Genomic DNA, 20,887 nt, shown 5'->3' on the forward strand with positions numbered 1-20,887 from the left:
CCTGTCCGTCTGTCTTTCTGTCTGCCTGTCTGACTAACAGTGATTTTGTGTTTGTTTCCTCCAACAGGCGAACACAGGAACTCCATCATCCAGTGGCTTTCCAAATCCAGTGCGGACTTTCCTGCTCTGAAAACTTCTTCTCGTAAAACATGACGCCTCCTCTTTCTCAACATCCTCCTCCACTTTATATCTCCCTGTCTGGGCTGGACTTTTCCGCTCTGCCTCTATCTCTATGTGACTGCCTTGTATGCTTGGCCAGTGAGCTGGCGAGTCAGGCAATTTTTTTGAAGTCTATATTTTTGAGTAAGTCTCCTTTCTGTTCTGACATGCTGTGCAACAGACACTAGAGAAGCTGTGCTCTCCAACCGCCTGCATGGCTGCGGTGTTAAATAACAAAACAGGTCATGTATGTACACACCCCAGCTTTTAATGGTTCTTATAGGCTCTGTAGGAGATTTTATTTCAGGTGTGTGTCATTAAAAAACAGAAATGCATATTGAGAAAAAAGAAATCCTCTTTGAAAGCATCAAATAATGCTTTCAGGAGCGCAAGCTCCTTCTGGCTCCTCAAAATTCACACTACACCTTCAGCTCTCATTCTCTTCTGGAAACCTCTCTGAGTTGACAGACGTACAGACAGACAAAGTGGATTCAAGCCAGACTTCTTCTCCCTCTGTGACTGGCAGAATCCCCCCAACCCCCGATGTGGGTTAATGATTGTTTGTCTGTTCGTCTCCAGGGCAGCGTTGCCGTGGTGACCAGTCGGTCTTCTGCCGTATGGAGGTTCTGAGTCGGTACTGCTCCATCCCCGGATACCGACAGATGTGCTGCAAATCATGCAGAGAGGGCAACATTACCACAGAAACCAGCCTACCAACTCCAGCGGGCCCAGGGAACAGGTCTCTCTCTTTCTGCTCTATCACTTTATTTTTTTCTCTCTCCGCCCACGCTACAGTGCAGACACTTTTTCTCTTGCTCTCTGCTTTGTTCTCTAACTTTCCAAGTTTTCCTAATTTTGTATTACTCTTTGCTACTTCTCCATGAGCAATACTTAACAACTAGATTGTCTGTAAAATTGACCACGGTTTTCACAGAGTATTCAGATTTTATCTCTTTGAAGAGAAGACACTGTCTGTCCACGGTACTGAGGTTGAAACACAAGTCCCACTGCCCTTGGGAACCAGACCGATTTCTCTTTGTGGAGATTGTTTTCACTGTTGGACAGCTGGAGACTTTGTTTGGCTTTAGGAAAAGTGCCTCCCCTCTCTTCTCCCTCCACTGAATGCACCACCTGTGCCATACCCAGCCAGAAAATCAGAGCTTGAAAAACGAATCTCTATGTTCTACCAAATACAAGAGGACGAAAAACTTATTGACAGTCTGACTGCTGCTTCCTAAGCTGATGTCCTGGAACCGGCTGACGATCAGAACCAGGGACATGAAGCGCGTTGCGAAGCAGCTTTTTGGACATAATGAGCCCCACACCAATGACTATGCGGATACTCTTCCCTGGTCCAGCCCGAACGTGCTTGAGACCAAAACCACATCAGATCTGGATATGTGCTATTGGCTAAACCGAGGAGCAAGACCAAAGACCTGTTCTACCCTTACAGTGTCAAACCCTGAGCTTTGGACAGACGTTGTCTGGGGTAAAAGAAGAGTCAGACACAACAGGCACAGTTCCACTGATGTCTCACAAGAGGTTCGGCTGGAGAACAGGTTTATTATTTTGGATGAGCTGCCTGTCAGTGAGCACAATGGTAATGCCACAGCTAGCATTAGCACCGCAGCTCAGAAACTAATGCCGAGACCCGTGCAGCCATGGCCCGTGATACAGCTAAGCCATTTAGGAGCTTCTCTCGGCGACACCCAGAGGTAAACAACAGATCAGTAGCCGCTAAAGCCAATGTCCCATCATCAAAACAGACAGCATCCCAGCAGAATATGCACTAGACATTTGAAAAAGAAGGTAACCAAGCTAGACAAGACATCAAACCAAAGACATCTATGCTGATGTGATAATAAGAGATGCCAAAAGCAAAGTTTTGAAAACTGTTTGTCTACCCAACGCTATGGTTAGCAACATGATCCAAACACTGCCACGAGTGTTATTTGACCATCTGGACGTGGACACCACTTATTGTACATGTTGAAACAAATGACACTTGTCCTGGGATGACACATGGCTCAGAGCTGTTAAAAAGAGACTTCATAAACCTAATGGCCATTCCTTGGGGTGGACTAATTTCAGGCGCAGCGTGTGTTGGGGTTTGAAAGCAACTGAGACACGGTGTTTGGAAAATACACATCTCAACTGTTCCGACGCTCCCGCCACTGACAGAATCACCACTTGTTTACTCTTAGACAGCTGTGGTCCTTCTCCTCTCTTCGATCAGCTGGTGCACTGTTTGGGCGTCTTCCTGGCTTTGACAAATGCCCAGGTAGGATAACCACACTTAACCAGGACCTGTTCAATTGGGATTTCTCCCCTTCCTCAGCTGCTGTGTCGGTGGGGACGTTGTCAGCTTGGTGGTTACAATGCTGAGATCGCAACCTTTCCCAAATCCACTGTGCATAGTACACATGGCCATTGAAAATCTAGTTAATGCTCATGCCAATTTTCATCAGAAAATGATCGTTGTTTTCGGTCATTATGCCAGTGTATTTTTTATTTTTTAGATGAGTGATGAAACATTTCTCTCAACAAACATTGTGTCTAGATGACCTGATTTGTCTTTGTGATTTTCTTACCTGGATTATTGAGCATGCAAATTATACAGAGGAAGAGGTTGGCAAAGAAGAAGTGGGATAGTCAGAGAGATGAAGAAAGTAGACAGGAGTACAAGGAGACACAGCGTAAAGTGAAGAGAGAGGTGGCAAAAGAAAAGGTGTATGGTGAGTTGTATGACAGGTTAGACACCAAGGAAGGAGAAAAGGACTTGTACCGATGGGTAGACAGAGGGACCGAGCTGGGAAGGATGTGCAGCAGGTTAGGGTGATCAAGGATAGAGATGGAAATGTGCTGACAAGCGAGGAGAGTGTGTTGAGAAGGTGGAAGGAGTACTTTGAGGGGGCTGATGAATGAAGAAAATGAGAGAGAGAGAAGGTTGGATGATGTAGGGATAGTGAATCAGGAAGTGAGGGCAGCTATGAAGAGGATGAAGAGTAGAAAGGCAGTTGGTCCTGATGACATACCTGTGGAGACATGGAGATGTTTAGGAGAGATGGCAGTGGGGTTTTTAACTAGATTGTTTAACACAATCTTGGAAAGTGAGAGGAGGCCTGAGGAGTGGAGAAGAAGCATACTGGTACCGATTTTCAAGAACAAGGGTGATGTGCAGAACTGTAACAACTACAGAGGTATAAAGTTGATCAGCCACAGCATGAAGATTTGGGAAAGAGTAATAGAAGCTAGGTTAAGAGGAGGAGGGGTGACGATTAGCGAGCAGCAGTATGGTTTCATGCCAGGAAAGAGCACCAAAGATGTGATGTTTGCTTTGAGAATGTTGATGGAGAAGTATAGAGATGGTCAGAAGGAGGTACATTGTGTCTTTGTAGATTTAGAGAAAGCATACGACAGGGTACCGAGAAAGGAGGTGTGGTATTGTATGAGGAAGTCGGGAGTTGCAGAGAAGTATGTAGGAGTGGTGCAGGATATATATGAGGGAAGTGTGACAATGGTGAGGTGTGGTTGGAATGACAGATGGGTTCAAGGTGGAGGTGGGATTACACCAAGGATCAGCTCTGAGCCCTTTCTTGTTTGCAGTGGTGATGGACAGGTTGACGGACGAGATCAGGCAGGAGTCTCCGTGGACGATGATGTTTGCGGATGACATTGTGATCTGTAGCAAGAGTAGGGTGCGGGTTGAGGAGAGCCTGGAGAGGTGGAGGTATGCACTGGAGAGAAGAGGAGTGAAAGTCAGTAGGAGCAAGACGGAATACCTATGGGTGATGAGAGGGAGGACAATGGAATGGTGAGGATGCAAGGAGTAGAGGTGGCGAAGGCATATGAGTTTAAATACTTGGGGTCGACTATCCAAAGTAACGGGGAGTGCAAGAGAGAGGTGAAGAAGAGAGTGCAGGCAGGGTGGAGTGGGTGGAGAAGAGTGTCAGGAGTGATGTGTGACAGAAGGGTACCAGCAAGAGTTAAAGGGAAGATTTACAAGATGGTAGTGAGACCAGCTATGTTGTATGGTTTGGAGACAGTGGTACTGATGAAAAGACAGGAGGTGGAGCTGGAGGTGACAGAGTTGAGATGATAAGATTTTCATTGGGAGTGACGAAGGACAGGATTAGGAACAAGTATATTAGAGGGACCGCTCAGGTTGGACGGTTTGGAAACAAAGCAAGAGAGGCCAGATTGAGATGGTTTGGACATGTGTGGAGGAGAGATGCTGAGTATATTGGGAGAAGGATGCTGAATATGGAGCTGCCAGGGAAGAGGAGAAGAGGAAGGCCAAAGAGGAGGTTTATGGATGTGGTGAGAGAGGACATGCAGGTGGCTGGTGTGACAGAGGAAGATGCAGTCGAAGATGCAGACAGGAAGAAATGGAAACGGATGATCTGCTGTGGCGACCCCTAACGGGAGCAGCTGAAAAAGTGGTAGTAGTAGGAGTAGATTATTGAGCATGTATAAAGACATTTTAATCAATGATTTTATCATCAAGCACAATCGCAATTTTGGTTTTAACTGAAACTTGGTTAGACCAAGACAACAGCGTAACTGTTGTTATTGAGTCAACCCCTGCCAACTTAGTTTTGTGAGTGAAACCAGACAGAATACGAAAGGAGGTGGAGTTACCATTTTAATTAATGATTCACTCCAATGCAAGAAGATGCAAATGAAATTTTGTTTCTTTTGAATATGTGGCTCTTCAGTTGAATTCCTCTTCTCGAGCTATATTTCTATATATTTCTATATCTATAGACCACCTAAATACAAACCCCAATTCCAATGAAGTTGGGACGTTGTGTAAAACGTGAATAAAAACAATACAATGATGTGCAAATCCTTTTCCACCTATATTCAGCTGAATACGTTACAAAGACAAGATATTTAATGTTCAAACTGATAAACTTTATTGTTTTTTTGCAAATATTCACTCATGTTGAATTTGATGCCTGCAACACGTTCCAAAGAAGCTGGGACAGGGGCATGTTCACCACTGTGTTACACCACCTTTCCTTTTAACAACACTCAATAAGCGTTTGAGAACTGAGGACACTACTTGTTGGAGCTTTGTAGGTGGAATTCTTTCCCATTCTTGCTGATGTACGACTTCAGTTGCTCAACAGTCCGGGGTCTCCGTTGTCGTATTGTGCGCGTCATAATGCGCCACACATGTTCAATGGGAGACAGGTCTGGACTGCAGGCAGGCCAGTCCAGTACCCGCACTCTTTTACTACGAAGCCCCGCTGTTGTAACACGTGCAGACTGTGGCTTGGCATTGTCTTGCTGAAATAAGCAGGGACATCCCTGAAAAAGACATCGCTTGGATGGCAGCATATGTTGCTCCAAAACCCTGTATGTACCTTTCAGCATTAATGCTGCCTTCACAGATGTGCAAGTTACCCATGATGCCATGGGCACTAACACACCCCCATACCACCACAGATGCTGGCTTTTGAACCTTGCGCTGATAACAGTGTGGATGGTCCTTTTCCGCTTTAGCCCGGAGGACACGACGTCCATGATTTCCAAAAACAATTTGAAATGTGGACTTGTCAGACCACAGCACACTTGTCCACTTTGCGTCATTCCATCTCAGATGAGCATGTGGTGGGGCGACTGGATGTGATAAATCACTGCTGCTACTTGGAAGCATCAGCTTCCAAGCGTCAGACAAATAAGCCTGGGTTGAAAAAAGGCTAGAGTGAACAAAGGCAAGCGCGACTTTTTCAAGCCAAGACTTCGTCAAGCACGGACTGCTCTTTTTAGATCCGGTCAGTCATATGTATTTTGTGTACCTCATATAGACTATGTGTTTCCTTCGCATTCCTGTCCTTTCTTCTTCCCGGGTCTGGCACAGACATTGGGTCACTCCTAGGTGCTGAGACCCTACCAATCTCATCTATCCCACTCTCTCCACTCACATTGAGCAGGTGGTGACGGGTGGGCTCTGGAATTGCCAGTCTGCGGTGCCGAACGCTGAGTTTATCTCAGGCTACGCATCCTTGCTCTCCCTCAACTTTCTTGCTCTAACTGAGACCCGGATCATGCCAGAAAACACTACCACACCCGCAGCTCTGTCTGATGTGTACTCTTTTTCTCACACTCCCAGAGCTGGGGGGCGGAGTGGTAGTACTGGCCCGCTAATCTCCCCGAAATGGAAATACTCTCTTGTTTCCATTCCACAATTTTCTCCGCCCTCTTTTGAATTTCATGCTGTTACTGTCTCTTATCCAGTCAAACTCACCATTGTGGTTGTGTACCGCCCACCAGGCCCCCTTGGTGAGTTTCTGGAGGTGCTTGACACACTTTTCTCGGACTTCCTGTTAATGGCTCTGCACTTATCCTTCTCTGTGACTTCAACATCCACGCTGACAAGCTAGATCCTCTTCTTTCCTTCCTCTCCTACTTTGACCTTCACCTCTCACCCGGCAACCAGCTGGACCTTGTCTTTACTAGACACTGTCCTATTTCCAATCTCTCTGTTACTCCCCTCCAGCTCTCTGACCACTATTTCATGTCCTACTCTCTCTCCCTCTCTTCTCTCCCCTCAGCCCCTCCCCCTACCCACATGGTTTCCACCTGTAGACACCTCTGCTCTCTCTCCACCACTGATCTTTCTTCCTCTGTTACCTCTATCCTCCCTAAACCGTAATCTTTCTCTCTCCTACCCCCTGACACTGCTACCGATCTTCTTCTCTCTACCCTCTCCTCTTCTCTGGACAATCTCTGTCCCCTCACCTCCAGGCCTGCACGCCCAACTCCACCTGCCCCTTGGCTGTCCGACTCAGTACGTACTGACAGACGGAGCCTAAGAGTGGCAGAGCGCAAATGGAGAAAAGGCAAACTCCCAGAGGACCTTCTCAACTTCCAATCTCTTCTTTCCACTTTCTCCTCCTCCATTTCTGCTGCAAAGGCTGCCTTCTATTGCTCTAAAATCCAATCCTCTGCCTCTAATCCTAAGAAACTCTTTGAAATCTTCTCTACACTTCAACCCCCACCTCCTCCTCCTACTTCCTCCCTTCTCCCTGATGACTTCGCTAACTTCTTTGACAAGAAGGTAAACGACATCAGATCCACCTTTTCTCACCAACCGGTTAGTGCTGCTTGCACTATCCCACCCTCTGCACCCTCCCTCACCTCTCCACGTCCCACCCTATCCCACCTCGCTCCCCTCTCCCCCGACGAGGTCCTCAACCTCATCACATCCAGTCGCCCCACCACATGCTCCATTGACCCGGTCCCCTCTTCTTCAGTCTATAGCACCTGAACTTCTTCCCTTTCTAATCCACCTCATCAACATTTGCTGTATTTTACCAACTTTCTTTATACCTCCACCAGAACAACCTCCTGGACCCCAACCAGTCTGGGTTCAGTGTGGGTCACTCGACAGAGACGGCCCTCCTTGCAGTGACAGAATCGCTGCACTCTGCGAGAGCAAACTCTCTCTCCTCTGTCCTGATACTCCTGGACCTGTCAACTGCGTTCGACACAGTGAACCACCAGATCCTCCTCTCTACCCTCGAGGGGCTGGGTGTCACAGGCTCTGCACTCTCAATGTTTGCATCCTACCTGACGGGTCGCTCCTACCAGCTGACATGGAGGGGATCTGTGTCAGAGCCTCGCAGACTAACTACAGGCGTTCCACAGGGTTCAGTTCTGGGTCCTCTCCTTTTCTCCCTGTACACGACATCCCTGGATTCTGTTATTCGCTCGCATGACTTCTCTTACCATTGTTATGCCGATGACACCCAGCTGATCTTGTCCTTTCCTCCCTCTGACACACAAGTAGAGACACGCATTGCTTTGTGCTTGACTGACATCTCGGAGTGGATGGCGACACACCACCTGAAGCTCAATCTGGACAAGACAGAGCTGATGTTCCTCCCGGGGAAAGGTTGCCCGCACCGAGACCTGGCCATCACCATTGACAACACCGTGGTGAAAGCCAACTCGGACTGTGAGGAATCTGGGTGTGATCCTGGACGACCAACTGTCGTTTGCTGCAAACATTGCCTCGGTTGCTCGCTCCTGCAGGTTTCTCCTCTATAACATCTGGAGGATTCGCCCATTCCTCACCGACGAGACGGCACAGGTGCTCATCCAGGCTCTGGTCATCTCCCAGCTGGACTATGGCAACTCCCTCCTTGCTGGCGCCCCGGCGTCGGTCATCAGACCTCTGGAGCTTGTTCAGAAAGCTACAGCTCGTCTGGTGTTCAACCGCCGTAAGTTCTCCCACACAACTCCTCTTCTCATGTCCCTACACTGGCTCCCAGCAGCTGCTTGCATCCAGTTTAAGAGTCTGGTGCTAGCCTACAGGGCAGTGAAAGGAACATCTCCTTCCTATCTCCAGGCCATGGTCAAGCTCTACACCCCCGCCCGACCACTTAATTCTATTGCCTCGGACGCCTGGTTGCCCCGTCGCTCAGAGGCCCCTGCTGCCGATCGACCCGGTCACGGCTCTTTTCTGTCCTGGCCCCACAGTGGTGGAATGAACTCCCCACTGACGTCAGGACAGCGGAGTCGCTGCCCATCTTTCAGCGCAAGTTGAAAACTCACCTCTTCAAGAATTACTACTCTGTTACTCGTTCTTAGCACTTATTGTATTCACTCGTTTAAAAAACAAAAAAATCTCTTTCTTGCGTTTTTAATTTAGCACTGGTTTTGCTCTTAGATGTTTGTTTAGATGCACTTATGACCTCTGATGACTAGTAGTTCTCCTGATTTCCTACATTAAATAATGCACTTATTGTAAGTCACTTTGGATAAAAGCGTCAGCTAAATGACTGTAATGTCATGTAATGTACAGTATTATAGTATTACATTATTACAGTATTACAGAATGGTACAGCAGCACAGACAGTCAAAACGCAGAAAGAACTGCAGCGGATTGTCAACAAGGCATCCAAAATCATACACAGCCCACTCCCCTCAGTTGAATTTCTACATACTCACCAGACTGTAAAGCGAGCAAAGAAGATCACCTCCGACCCCTCACATCCTGCTCATCACCTCTTCCAGCTCCTTCCCTCAGGTTGGCACTACAGGTCACTGTCCACTAAGACTAAACGCTTCACAGTTTGCTCTCCTAGCCATCAGGAGTCTGAATTCCTCCCTATAGTCCCTCCTCAAACACCACTGGCATGCCTGGCATTCAGCTGATTGTTGTGTGTAATGTGTTTCATTTCTGCTGTTGTCATCACTGTACTGTTTCATGATAATATGTGGAGTGTCTGCTGTTGTGCATGTATGTATTATGCTGCATTGTGCTGTATTGTGCTGCTAATAATCTATCTAACAGATCTATCTATATGTATGTGTACACTGATGTGTTCATCAAAGCTATAAAGCTAAGTGTATTTTTGTCCTTCATCATTCTAAGAGGTAATCTCTTTCATGCTTCAATAGAAAGTTAAGTTTGCGTAAGTCACATCCACGTCTGTTTTATCCAAATTCAAATACCAACAATTTTGCCATCTCAGTGAATAAAGATAACATTAAAATAGTGGAATCTCTGAACTCCAAGAGGATGATGGGGGTATTAGTGCTTCTAGAGATGATTCGGTGGATGGTAACGGTGGTGGTGAGTATATGTGAACAATGTAAAGTGGAGATCCTCTGTTTACCGCCTTTAATTATCTTGTGGTGTTGGTTTGTTTTTTAAGCTGTGCTGAGCTATATCGTCTTAGTTTTAACCTAACATTTCTACTACTGTGATGATGATGATGAAGGTGGTCCTGCTAAATTTGAAGCTAATAGTCTCCAATATTGTCCATTATTTGTTATTGTCTTTTCTTATGCAGTTTCTTAACAGTGTCAGTGACCCATTCTTGTTTTGTGTTCCCAGGTCTCTGACACCTCCCGCTCCCACCATTGCCCTGTCACCCCCATCTCCCACCAGCAGGGGCACCACAGATTTCATCTATGTGGATTATGATGATTATGATGACTACTCTGATGGTGAGAATACCTGGACACCTAGAGTAACTTCCAGTACTCCTACCAGTACCACTAGTACTACCAGTAGCACCACTGTGGTCACTGCTGGTACCACTGCAATATCTACTTTAAGTAGACCTACTGCAGGACCTCTGAGAAAAACCACAGCATCATATTTGTTAAGGACAAAACCTCCCGTAATACTACCTGCTGTGGTCGCTACCGTTCCCATGGACAGTCAACAGCCTATACAGGTCAGGATCAACGCCACCACCTCAGCCCATGTACGGGCCGATGATGATGACGTCATCAAAGAGGAAGTGACCGGCACAATGCTGACAAACACCAGCGAAGCGCCACCGGCTGTCCCCTCACTGCCACTTAGCCCCGCCCCTGGCAAAGGGGGGGAGAGAAAAGAGAACTCTCTAGACGAGGTAGGCTATCGGATCAGCGGGCTGGATGGAGACATCTCGAGGAGTCAACACATCTTTGTGGCCCGTATGCCTCCGTTCCATGAGCGAACACAAAACAAACGCATCCAAGAGCTTCTGAACGAGAAGCGAAGACAAGACGTACTCAGAAGAACAAGAGGAAAACAGAGACCCTAACTCACTCACACACACGCACACAGATCAGCATGTTCGGCTTGCTAGCTACATCATTAACGCTAACGCATTCTGATTCGGATGTTGACTCAAATAACGCTTTCTTTCCTTTACCCAGAGCCAAACATCCTACAGTCTGTTCTTCCTGTTCACGAGAACACACAGCCTGTACACCTGTGCTGCTGTACAACAGGATGGCTTAAATACAGAGAACACACAGCCTGTACACCTGTGCTGCTGTACAACAGGATGGGTTAAACGCAGAGAACACACAGCCTGTACACCTGTGCTGCTGTACAACAGGATGGCTTAAATACAGAGAACACACAGCCTGTACACCTGTGCTGCTGTACAACAGGATGGCTTAAATACAGAGAAAACACAGCCTGTACACCTGTGCTGCTGTACAACAGGATGGGTTAAACGCAGAGAACACACAGCCTGTACACCTGTGCCGCTGTACAACAGGATGGGTTAAACACAGAGAACACACAGCCTGTACACCTGTGCCGCTGTACAACAGGATGGGTTAAACACAGAGAACACACAGCCTGTACACCTGTGCCGCTGTACAACAGGATGGGTTAAACACAGAGAACACACAGCCTGTACACCTGTGCTGCTGTAGAACAGGGTGGGTTGAACACAGAGAACACACAGGCTGTACACCTGTGCCACTGTACAACAGGATGGCTTAAACGCAGAGAACACATTCGTTGTAACAATACAATGACAAAATAAAATGGCTTTTTTTAAACTGCTGTTCTTCCTTCAAAGATCTTTTCCATAATTTTGTGTTCAAAGTGATGCAGTGTTAGTACTACTGAGTATTAAAGACTAGGGGTGAAGATTTACTGATAAAACGAGTTGGGGTATATGATGTTTTTGTAGACAGGGACCTTCTCCTTTCACTCATTCGGTAGTGAAAATCACTGTTTACAGTGTCGCCCTCTGCTGGCTGTGGTAAGAATGACCACATTCAGCTGCAAAGACCACTGAGCCTGATGGGTATTTATGAATAAACCACTGATACTAACCTGACTTTCACCCCTTTTGAATGTTTGAAGTAACAGCTGGATGGTTGCATTATTGTTTTGTAGTAAAGTACAAGCGCTGAAATTGATCTGTATTTTGAGTTAGCATTAGCTATATAGTCCTATATAATACCTGATCCAGAACTCCCATTTGGCAATCTTTAATGCGGCGGTACATGATACCATCCCTTATCACTAACCTTCTCCACTACTTCAAGAGAAGGCACACTTGCCCACCACCACTGACCCTCTCACTGCGGTTTGGTTTTTGGTTCTGACTTTTAAAGTGCAATATAGGGCCAATGACAGGATCCTCCCTCTCCTGTTTTGTCATGGTGGGCAGTGACTCCGTCCCCACATCCCTATAGGGCTCACTAGACTTGAGCAATCGAAGTTCTTGAGGTTCAGGTTCCTCTGAGGCGGTAGTGTTCTCACCTGGGGAGCTTTCCTGTTCCCAGCTGGGTCGTTCCTCTCCATGCCCCTGTTCACTGGCCCTCACCCACTGAGGGCAAGTTTGTAAGACCTGGGTGACCTCCTGGTTGGACATACAGGAGAGGGCATCGGCATTTACATTACTGTGTCCCCTCTGATACTGGATGTCAAAGTCGAATGCAGACAGTCGAAACACCCACCGCTGGCCTGTAGCATCCAGCTTTGCTGAAGACATCACATATTTGAGGGGGTTATTGTCTGTCAGGACTGAGAATCTACACCCATAGAGATGGTCATAGAACTTGTCTGTCACTGCCCACTCTCTTCTTTCTGGGGTCACCAGTGGTGAGACAGTATAAAGGAGCAGCTAAGGTGGAATATCCACTAATGTACAGCTTGTAATATCCCGCAAATCCCAAGAACTGCAGCACTTCCTTCCAATTTATGGGTCTCGCCCAGTCCGTAACCTTGCCAATCTTCTCTGGGTCTGTCCTGATCCCCTCCGCTGACACCTACTACTGGTACTACTTTCGGCTGCTACCGTTAGGGGTCGCCACAGCAGATCATCCAGTTCCATTTCTTCCTGTCCTCTGCATCTTCCTCTGTCACAACAACCACCTGCATGTCCTCCCTCACCACATCCATAAACCTCCTCTTTGGCCTTCCTCTTCTCCTTTTCCCTGGCAGCTCCATATTCAACATCCTTCTCCCAATATACCCAGAATCTCTCCTCCACACATGTCCAAGCCACCTCAATCTTGCCTCTCTTGCTTTGTCTCCAAACCATCCAACCGGAGCTGTCCCTCTGATATACTCGTTCCTAATCCTGTCCTTCGTCACTCCCAATCCCCTCCGCTGACACCAAGTGACCCACATACTGAACCTCCTCGTATGGCTTTAACTTTAAGCCATACGCTTGAAGCCGATCGAACACCAGCTACAACCTCTCCAGGTGCTTGTCAGAGGTTTTGGAGAAAATGATGTCGTCCAGATAAATTAGGAGGTGGGTAAAGTTCAGATCCCCAAAGCAGCAGGTCATGAGCCAATGAAAGGTGGACAGAGTGTTCTGCAGCCCCCAAAGGGCATTCTGTTTGCCTCGAACAGCCCCATCGGAGTGCTGAATGCTGTCTTGTGCTTGTCACGCTCCGCTATGTCTCCACACTTGGCCTCATGACTGGTTACTGGCAGGTACAAGTATTTTGCTTGCCCCAGAGCTCCCAGGGCCTCCTCTATTCTGGGCAGGGGAAATGCATCTCTTGTGCTACAGGAATTAAGCTTTGTCTAGTCAATGCAGAACCTTGGTGACCCATCTTTCTCGGTTACGACCACTACAAGTGAAGCATAAGGACTCTTACTAGGCCTGATGACTCCTGTTGTCTCCATCTCCATCAACAATCTCCTCATATCTTGCCACTGTGAGGGGGAATCTTGTGATATGGGAGTTGAAAGGGTTTAGAATCAACCAGGGGCATGTCATGTTGCACTGTTTTTGTGTGGCCATAGTCCATGGAATGCTGGGAGAACAGACATTCCTCTCCACAAGCTCTTTAAGGAGGGAGCGATGGTTTTCATTTTCCACTCTTTAAGGAGGGAGCGTTGGTTTTCATTCTCCACTGCCGCTTCACTTAGGTCCACTCCACCACTTGCCACCACTTGATCCAGATTCAGGCGTGCCTCTCCTCTCCCACCATTTTGATTTCTGCCCTGCTTTTTGTTTGAAATTCCATAACATTATAAGACTTATATATGTAATAGCAGGCTGGGACAGGTTCATCACTCTGACAGGGGCACAGCCTCCCTTTACATCAGCAAGAACTTTGGCAACTAAAATGTTTTGGAGGAGCTGCAGGGAAGAGTGGCCTTCAATCGGGGCTGTATAAGTCTTTCTTTGTGGGCCAACTTTGATCCTACACCTTAAATCCATCTCTTTCCCCCCAGGAATGCACATCTTATGGCCAGTGTATACAGCAGGGCCCACCATGTCATCCGTTTTACTGTTCAGTGCTCCCAATCTCCAGTAGGGCGGTGTACCACGCCAGATGGCTTTCCTTGACCTGGTAAAAGAACTGGACATATGCTGTTTGGAGGTGGCTCCTGGAGGTACGAATGACACTGGTTCTCACGAGCAGAGGGACAGATGAACAATAGTCAGAATCCCGAACAACAAAAGATGGAACAGTATTAAACAGTATTAAACCCAGCACTTTCAAGTTAATGCGCAGGACACCATAGTAGCATACACTCTGACCTGCTGCACCTTCTATGGGTATTTTAGAGGATCTTAGCTTTTGTTTCTGAAGAACGGGGGTGGATCTGCCAGTATCCGTGAGTAATACTGGTTACCTGGGAGCCAGAGTCCATGAGAGCCCTGCACTTTACTCCGTTGACTTCCACCTCCCCCTTGTTCCTGGGACCCACCAACGGGGTGTCCTCTTCTCCATCACATGTATTGCTAACCTGCAGTGGGGGGGAGGGGGTCTTGCTGCTTGCCCATGGTTGCCCCGGTTACCATGGGCTCTAGGCATTTAAAAGCTATGTTGAGTGAGACGGGCTCCCCTCTTCAGGGGTCATAGGCTGGGGTTGGCGGACCCAGGCCAGATTGGAATCTGGGAGCACCGCTAAGCAGACTCGGACTATATGTCTTTGCTTCCAACACCGGTGGCATGTAACGCTTGAGCACTGGGTTGTAGTTCTAGGAGGTGGCTGGACTCTTGGTGGGGGAACGGGGTGGGGGGGTGGAGCAGCAATTCTCGATTCAAGACGAGACAACTTGGCCATCTGTTCCTCCTGGCTAAGAGCTAATTTCTTGACCATCTCTGTCAACTCCAACCACCCTGTGGTATATTTTGTCTTTTCTGTCTCCCCATTTGTACCTCACTTGGATATGACACGCACCTGGGCATATGTTTTCTTTGCCTTGTGTTATGACTGGAACTTTTAGTTTCTTTTGCGAGATTTCTGAGCTCAGCTTGCAGTTCTCAGAAACTCAAAAACCTGGGCCTCATTGGTGAAATCCTTGCGTACACCTCCTCGTCATTAAGCCCCCTTAAGAACTGACAGGTGAGTTTACTATCGTGGTCAGAAAAAGGCCTGCCCCCTCTTTGACTTTCTTCCACAGCCCGCAATGTTGCCTCCAGTGCTATAGCATAAGAGTAGGGAGACTCTCCTGACCTCTGGCTACGCTCATAGAAGTTGGCTAGTGGATCTAGGGAGCTTTGCATATCACCATACTCTGCTCTCAGTTCCTGAAATGCCTTCTCAGGGGTTTGGTCATGGGGAGGTAGATTCAGAACCAGCTTTCCAGCCTCGCCACTCAGGTGTCACACAGCAGTGGAAAGGCGGAGATGCATGGGGAGCTCTATTGCTTCCAGGAGATACTGCACATCATGAATCCAGTCCTCTAATAGCACCTTGCTGTCAGCATTACCAGTGAAGACTTGGACATTCTTCACCTGATGAGTCTGCATGAAACCACCATAGGCAGCCAGGGGAAGGCTTGGGTTGGCTATGGCTCTGACAGGAGTCGTTAATGGTGGCTCGGACAGATGTGAGTGCATGGATAGGGTAGAGGATGGAGGTAGGGTTGCAGGTTGTGGGACTACATTGGGATACATGCTGACTTGAGTGTCTGAAGCAGGTGTCCATACATGTACTGGAGCAGTGGCGTAGGGAGAAGCTGTGTGATCAAAAGCTGTATAAGTCACATTCATAGGGGTGGGCGCAATTGTGTTGGAGCCCCATGCACTGATGGCAGATGGGAGTATGGGGGTCATATCACCACGGGTCAGGTCCTGAGGGTGGTGGACAGCAGCTTGTGACATATGTAACCGGGGAGTTTGTCCATACTCTGAACCTTGAAGGGTCTGCCTAGCAGAAGGGGAGTTATTCATAATGTTCACTGTTTGTGGTGTTTGAAAACTTTGCCTGGGAGTCTGGGGCGCAGGAGTGGGATGTACATATAGCTGGTGTAGAACTGGAAGCTTGAACAGCCTGGGGTGGATAAGGGGAGGTAACTGGATGGGTCATGGTGGGCTGCTGTATGGTTTGCGTTTCCGGTAAGATGGGGCGCAGGAGGATTTGAAACGGCAGGGTGCTTGTGGGTCCATGCAAGCTAGTTTGTGGTGTGAGGGCAGAGACCATTGCCGCCTGTACAACTGGCTGGGCCACTGGTGCGGTTTCACTTGGCAGGCTGTGATCTGACCTGTTTATCTGGTAGCTTGGTCTCAGACTAGGCTAATGTCAAAGCAGGGCGAGGGTGCCTGCACTGAAGCTCCAGAGCCTGGTAGTGTAGACATATGAGCTGGAGTTATACGTAATCCATATAATCCATAGTAATTCATGTAAAGTGAAAGCATTAGGGTTAGTGGGGTAAACTGTGAGCCTAATCCTGAGTCTTCGGGCCGCCCGCCTGTCTGGTAGCCTTGAGTGTGGTACTGCAGTTGAGGGCCAGTGAACCTGGTGAACTGGTTGGTAAGCTTCGGCCTCGCTGGTTGTTGCTGGTTCACTGTACTGGTGTCAGCCGTTGCCCCCTCACTCAAAAGGTGGGTTTGTGTCTTATTTGGAAAGTCATAGTTGTGGCTTGTTGCAGGCACAGGGGAGGGTTGGAGGCCTGGTGGCACAGCGGAGGAACCCTCCAGCTTTAATGGAAAATCTGCATAAACACTCAACATTTTTTTTTCTTTAGATTAACTGTTGCCAAAGACTTGAGCAGCACATTGGGTTATTGTGTATATTGGTGTTATATGTTTGGTTGTGTGTATGTAGAACTGTTACTTCTAGAACTGTAAAGCATAATGGAAAAAAAGACAAGGTGTAACACACCTACTGACTCGTAACTACACTGACATTAAACTTGAATTAAATCCAAATGGTCAGTACACAGTTCTATAGGTGTAACTCATATGAATGAGATCAACCAGCAACACTAGCTTCATATTAGTCACAGATTGTTCATATGGAAGGGTCTCACACTGAATATACTTTCACCAAGTAGCAGTTCAGTCTGTAGGATACGACAAAGTCTTCAAATCACACAACACAACAAGTCTCATTAAAGCCTTCAGAGGATGTTGGAGAAGTTGAATGTCCTGCCTCACAGCATCACAGGCAATAGCAGCTCACGTCAACAGACTGTCCACTCACAGATGGCAATACAGCAGCATAGTTGGGGATGTTGCCATCAGCCTCTCTTCCTCTTCAGTCTCGGAGCACCACAATCCGGATCACGGCACCGAAGATGTAACCCACTGATGCTGGAGCCTCTCTACACACCCTGGGACGCTGCGTTGTGTTTCTTTGTGTGTAGTGGGGTATTGTGCGGAGAGAAGAAGCACCGGACACAGGGGTTCTGAACTGTGGTTGAGAGCTGGTGGCACTTTATTGGCCCACAACAGCTGCTGGTCCATAACCTTACGAGGCAGTCAAACTCATTAGAAAACATGTTCCATTGCAAAAGTGCATGGTGCAAAATTAACAAGCAAACACTGAAAAAAACAAATCACTGCATGTTTGAATTAAATAAGACACTCATAACATATTGTAGCGAATTCGGGGGCAGCCCGGCCGGACGGGCACAGCCGGGACGCGAACTCGGATTTCCCGCACCGCGGGCGACAACGTTAACCAGTGGAGTAAAGGGTCCGACGCGTTAGCCAAAGGCTAAGCGAGCCTATTCATCCGGGATCGTTACATTGTCCCCTTCCTTCGGGAATCGTCACAGCCAGGACGCGAACCTGGGGCTCCTGCTCCGCAACCGACAACGCTAACCGCTCGACTAAAGTGTCCGACCCGTTAGCCGTCTCTACTTATTCGCGTACGTTACACTACTCCCCTCCTTCGGGCTAGGGCGTCCCCGGCCGGACCGTCACAGCCGGGGATTCCACCTCTGACGCTAATGCAGCGAATTCGGGGGGCAGCCCAGCCGGACCGTCACAGCCGGGACGCGAACTCGGATTTCCCGCACCGCGGGCGACAACATTAACCAGTCGACCGACCTGTTAGCTAAGGGCTAAGCGAGCCTATTCATCCGGGATCGTTACAATATCATCTAGTGTAAAAATAATTAAATTACATAAGATAGGCAACACAACTGAAAAGCTAACTCTTTATCCTGCACCATTGTCACTGAGTGGGCGCTACACTGGTACTCTGCAAGCTAGCAAACACTGCAGCCAATATTCTCCCACAGGAATCAACACCGCCCACTTCTCAAACTCACACCCACATGGAATGCAAGGTCTACATTAAGAAACTAGCTGAACACGTGGACTGGATGTGTTCTTAATTTAAATATTGTAGCGAATCTGGGGGAAACCACAGGAACCGCCGCAGCCGGGGCGCGAACCCGTACCTCCCGCACTGCGGGCGACATCGCTAACCGCTCGACTAAAGAGCCCGACTCGGTAACCAAGGACTACCGAGCCTATTCATCCGTGATCGCTACATTGCCCCCTTCCTTCGGGAAGCGCGTGCCCGGCTGGACCGTCACAGCCGAGGCGTGAACTCGTGTATTCCGCACCGCGGGCGACAACGTTAACTATTCGACTAAAGGGTCCGACCCGTTAGTCACCATGCACGTCACAATATTTTAGGGATGCTGTGGGCCACCGTGTTTACCTTACGAGTAGCAAACCAAGGTAAGGAAAGATGGCGCCCCACACGGAACACATCAGAATACAGTGTCCTGTAAGGGAAAAACAGCGACAACTGTGGAACTCTCAGGGAATAACAGCGCAGTATCGCCCCCCAGTGGCCCATCCAGGCTACTGCACTACAACTTTAAAGGAGATGTCCAAAGGAGTTGAATCAAGTGCAACTGGACTTGGTATATGTAATATTCTCTAGAATATAATAGCCCGTTTGGCTATAATAAGGTTGATGTGATACAAGCACTCCTATTGGCAGTTAAGTTAGCTGCAAGCTGATTGGTCCATCTGACGCATGAGGACGCAGGGGAACCACACAATCGTCCGTCTATGTTTAGCACTCAGACGAGTCACTACTGCGGAGCTACTAGCTACTGTATGATTGTAACCGTCACCGTTGAAATAAAGACACTGAACTATAAAGTCGTCGTCGGATCCCTCCATAGAGACAGAAAGTCAGACAGTATATATCCGTGAAGACGGTTCGCCTCTCACCCAAGAGGCTTCCTCAGTTCGTGCCTTTCTGACTAGACCAAGCTAGTCTGACTGGCTGCTGATGAGACTCAGAATTTATCCTCTAGGAGTCGTTGTCTGAGCTATTGTGTCCCGATGTTTACCAACGCCCGTCGCTAACAGATATGAGTGGCTCTTTTGTGTACCGATGTTTGGCCGCGCCCGTCGACATCGGAGCTACTGATATGCGTGGATCTCCTGTGCTCCGATGTCCAGCCGCGCCCGTCGACATCGGAGCTATTGATTTGCATTTGTTTAGCAGCGACGGTGGTTGGGGGAAGATTGCAGACTACAGAAACTACTTGCGATTCAATCTGAGATGCAGACAACACAGGCTCATACCCACTAGCCTACACCTGTGTACCACAATGAAAGGACATAGAGCAGACAGAATCATAGAGAAGGCACAGAATCAACTCCTGAATGAAAGAGTGAGACAGGTCCATTTCAAGGTGTTGAGATAGTTGGGCTTTTTTGGTGAAATCAGTGATCCTCTCCAAGACTGCACCAGGCAAGTGGGATGTTATTTGCTGGAGTAGTTGGTCAGATTTCTCCTTCAGCCCTTCAATAGTGAAATGACGCGGCCAAACATCGGTACACAAAAGAGCCACTCAAATCTATGGCTCGGTTAGCGACGGGCGTTGGTAAACATCGGGACACAAAGAGCCATGGACATCTCTAGCTCTGACAACGACTCCAAGAGGATAAATTCTGAGTCTCATCAGCAGCCAGTCAGACAAGCTTGGTCTAGTCAGGAAGGCACGAACTGAGGAAGCCTCTTGGATGAGAGGCGAAACGTCTTCATGGATGTATACCAAGACCAGTTGCACTTGATTCAACTCCTTTGGATAACCATGATGACCTGGATGAATGAGAACATTCACAGACACTATAAAGGACATGCGAGTTTTTCCAAGCAGTGTGACATTTTTGGAGTCTTTGTCTACTAGTACATCAGATATAGCTGACACACCACTGTATGTGGACATACCCTATAGGCACTTAAAAGTGGGGGAACGTTGGCTTTTTTGTTTCATTGCATGAGAACACATGAACCATACCAACTCACCAACACATCAGTAATGATAAGTGACAAAGTCCTTGAAATGAACTGGCTGTCTCCAAGTTCTGCCATAACGACAGTCTGTTGTGTCTCACTGGGGTCCGCAACATGAACAGTCCCTGTGCCAGTCGAGGCCAGGAGCTCCTCAGTCCCACAGTCCCCATTTGGCGACCCCCTCATCCAACAGTGAGGGAGTATGAGGAGAAGTAGGGAGGCTTGGAGGACCAGCAGGCATCAGTCCAACTGTGTAGGGTTTCAGTTTGTCATAATGGACAATCTCTTCCTGTACACTGGAGCTCAAAAGACTGCCAGTATGATACATGAGTCCACGTTCACCTTGAGAGTGCAGTACAGCCAGGACCCTGTAGGGTCACTTCCAGTCTAGGGCAAGTTTCATACGGCCCTCAGTAGGATTATGCAGCCATATAAGATCCCCCTCTGTATATGGCCAGTGACAGACTGCTCCATCATAGTACAGCTTTTGTTCCT

General features: G+C 48.0%; 1 protein-coding gene across 2 annotated transcripts in view; it reads left to right on the forward strand.

Moving 5' to 3' along the window:
* Positions 1–11,478, forward strand: part of LOC130116828 (A disintegrin and metalloproteinase with thrombospondin motifs 2-like) — a 304,782-nt gene extending 293,304 nt beyond the window's left edge. For both annotated transcript variants that reach the window (XM_056284894.1, XM_056284895.1), the window contains exons 23-25: positions 68–142; positions 739–898; positions 10,016–11,478. In XM_056284894.1, the coding sequence (XP_056140869.1) occupies positions 68–142; positions 739–898; positions 10,016–10,715 (935 nt within the window). In that variant the 3' untranslated portion in view covers positions 10,716–11,478. The remainder of the gene's footprint in view (positions 1–67; positions 143–738; positions 899–10,015) is intronic.
* Positions 11,479–20,887: the final 9,409 nt, after the last annotated feature.

The sequence above is a fragment of the Lampris incognitus genome, chromosome 8 (assembly GCF_029633865.1).
Source record: "Lampris incognitus isolate fLamInc1 chromosome 8, fLamInc1.hap2, whole genome shotgun sequence".
Classification (NCBI taxonomy): Eukaryota; Metazoa; Chordata; class Actinopteri; order Lampriformes; family Lampridae; genus Lampris; species Lampris incognitus.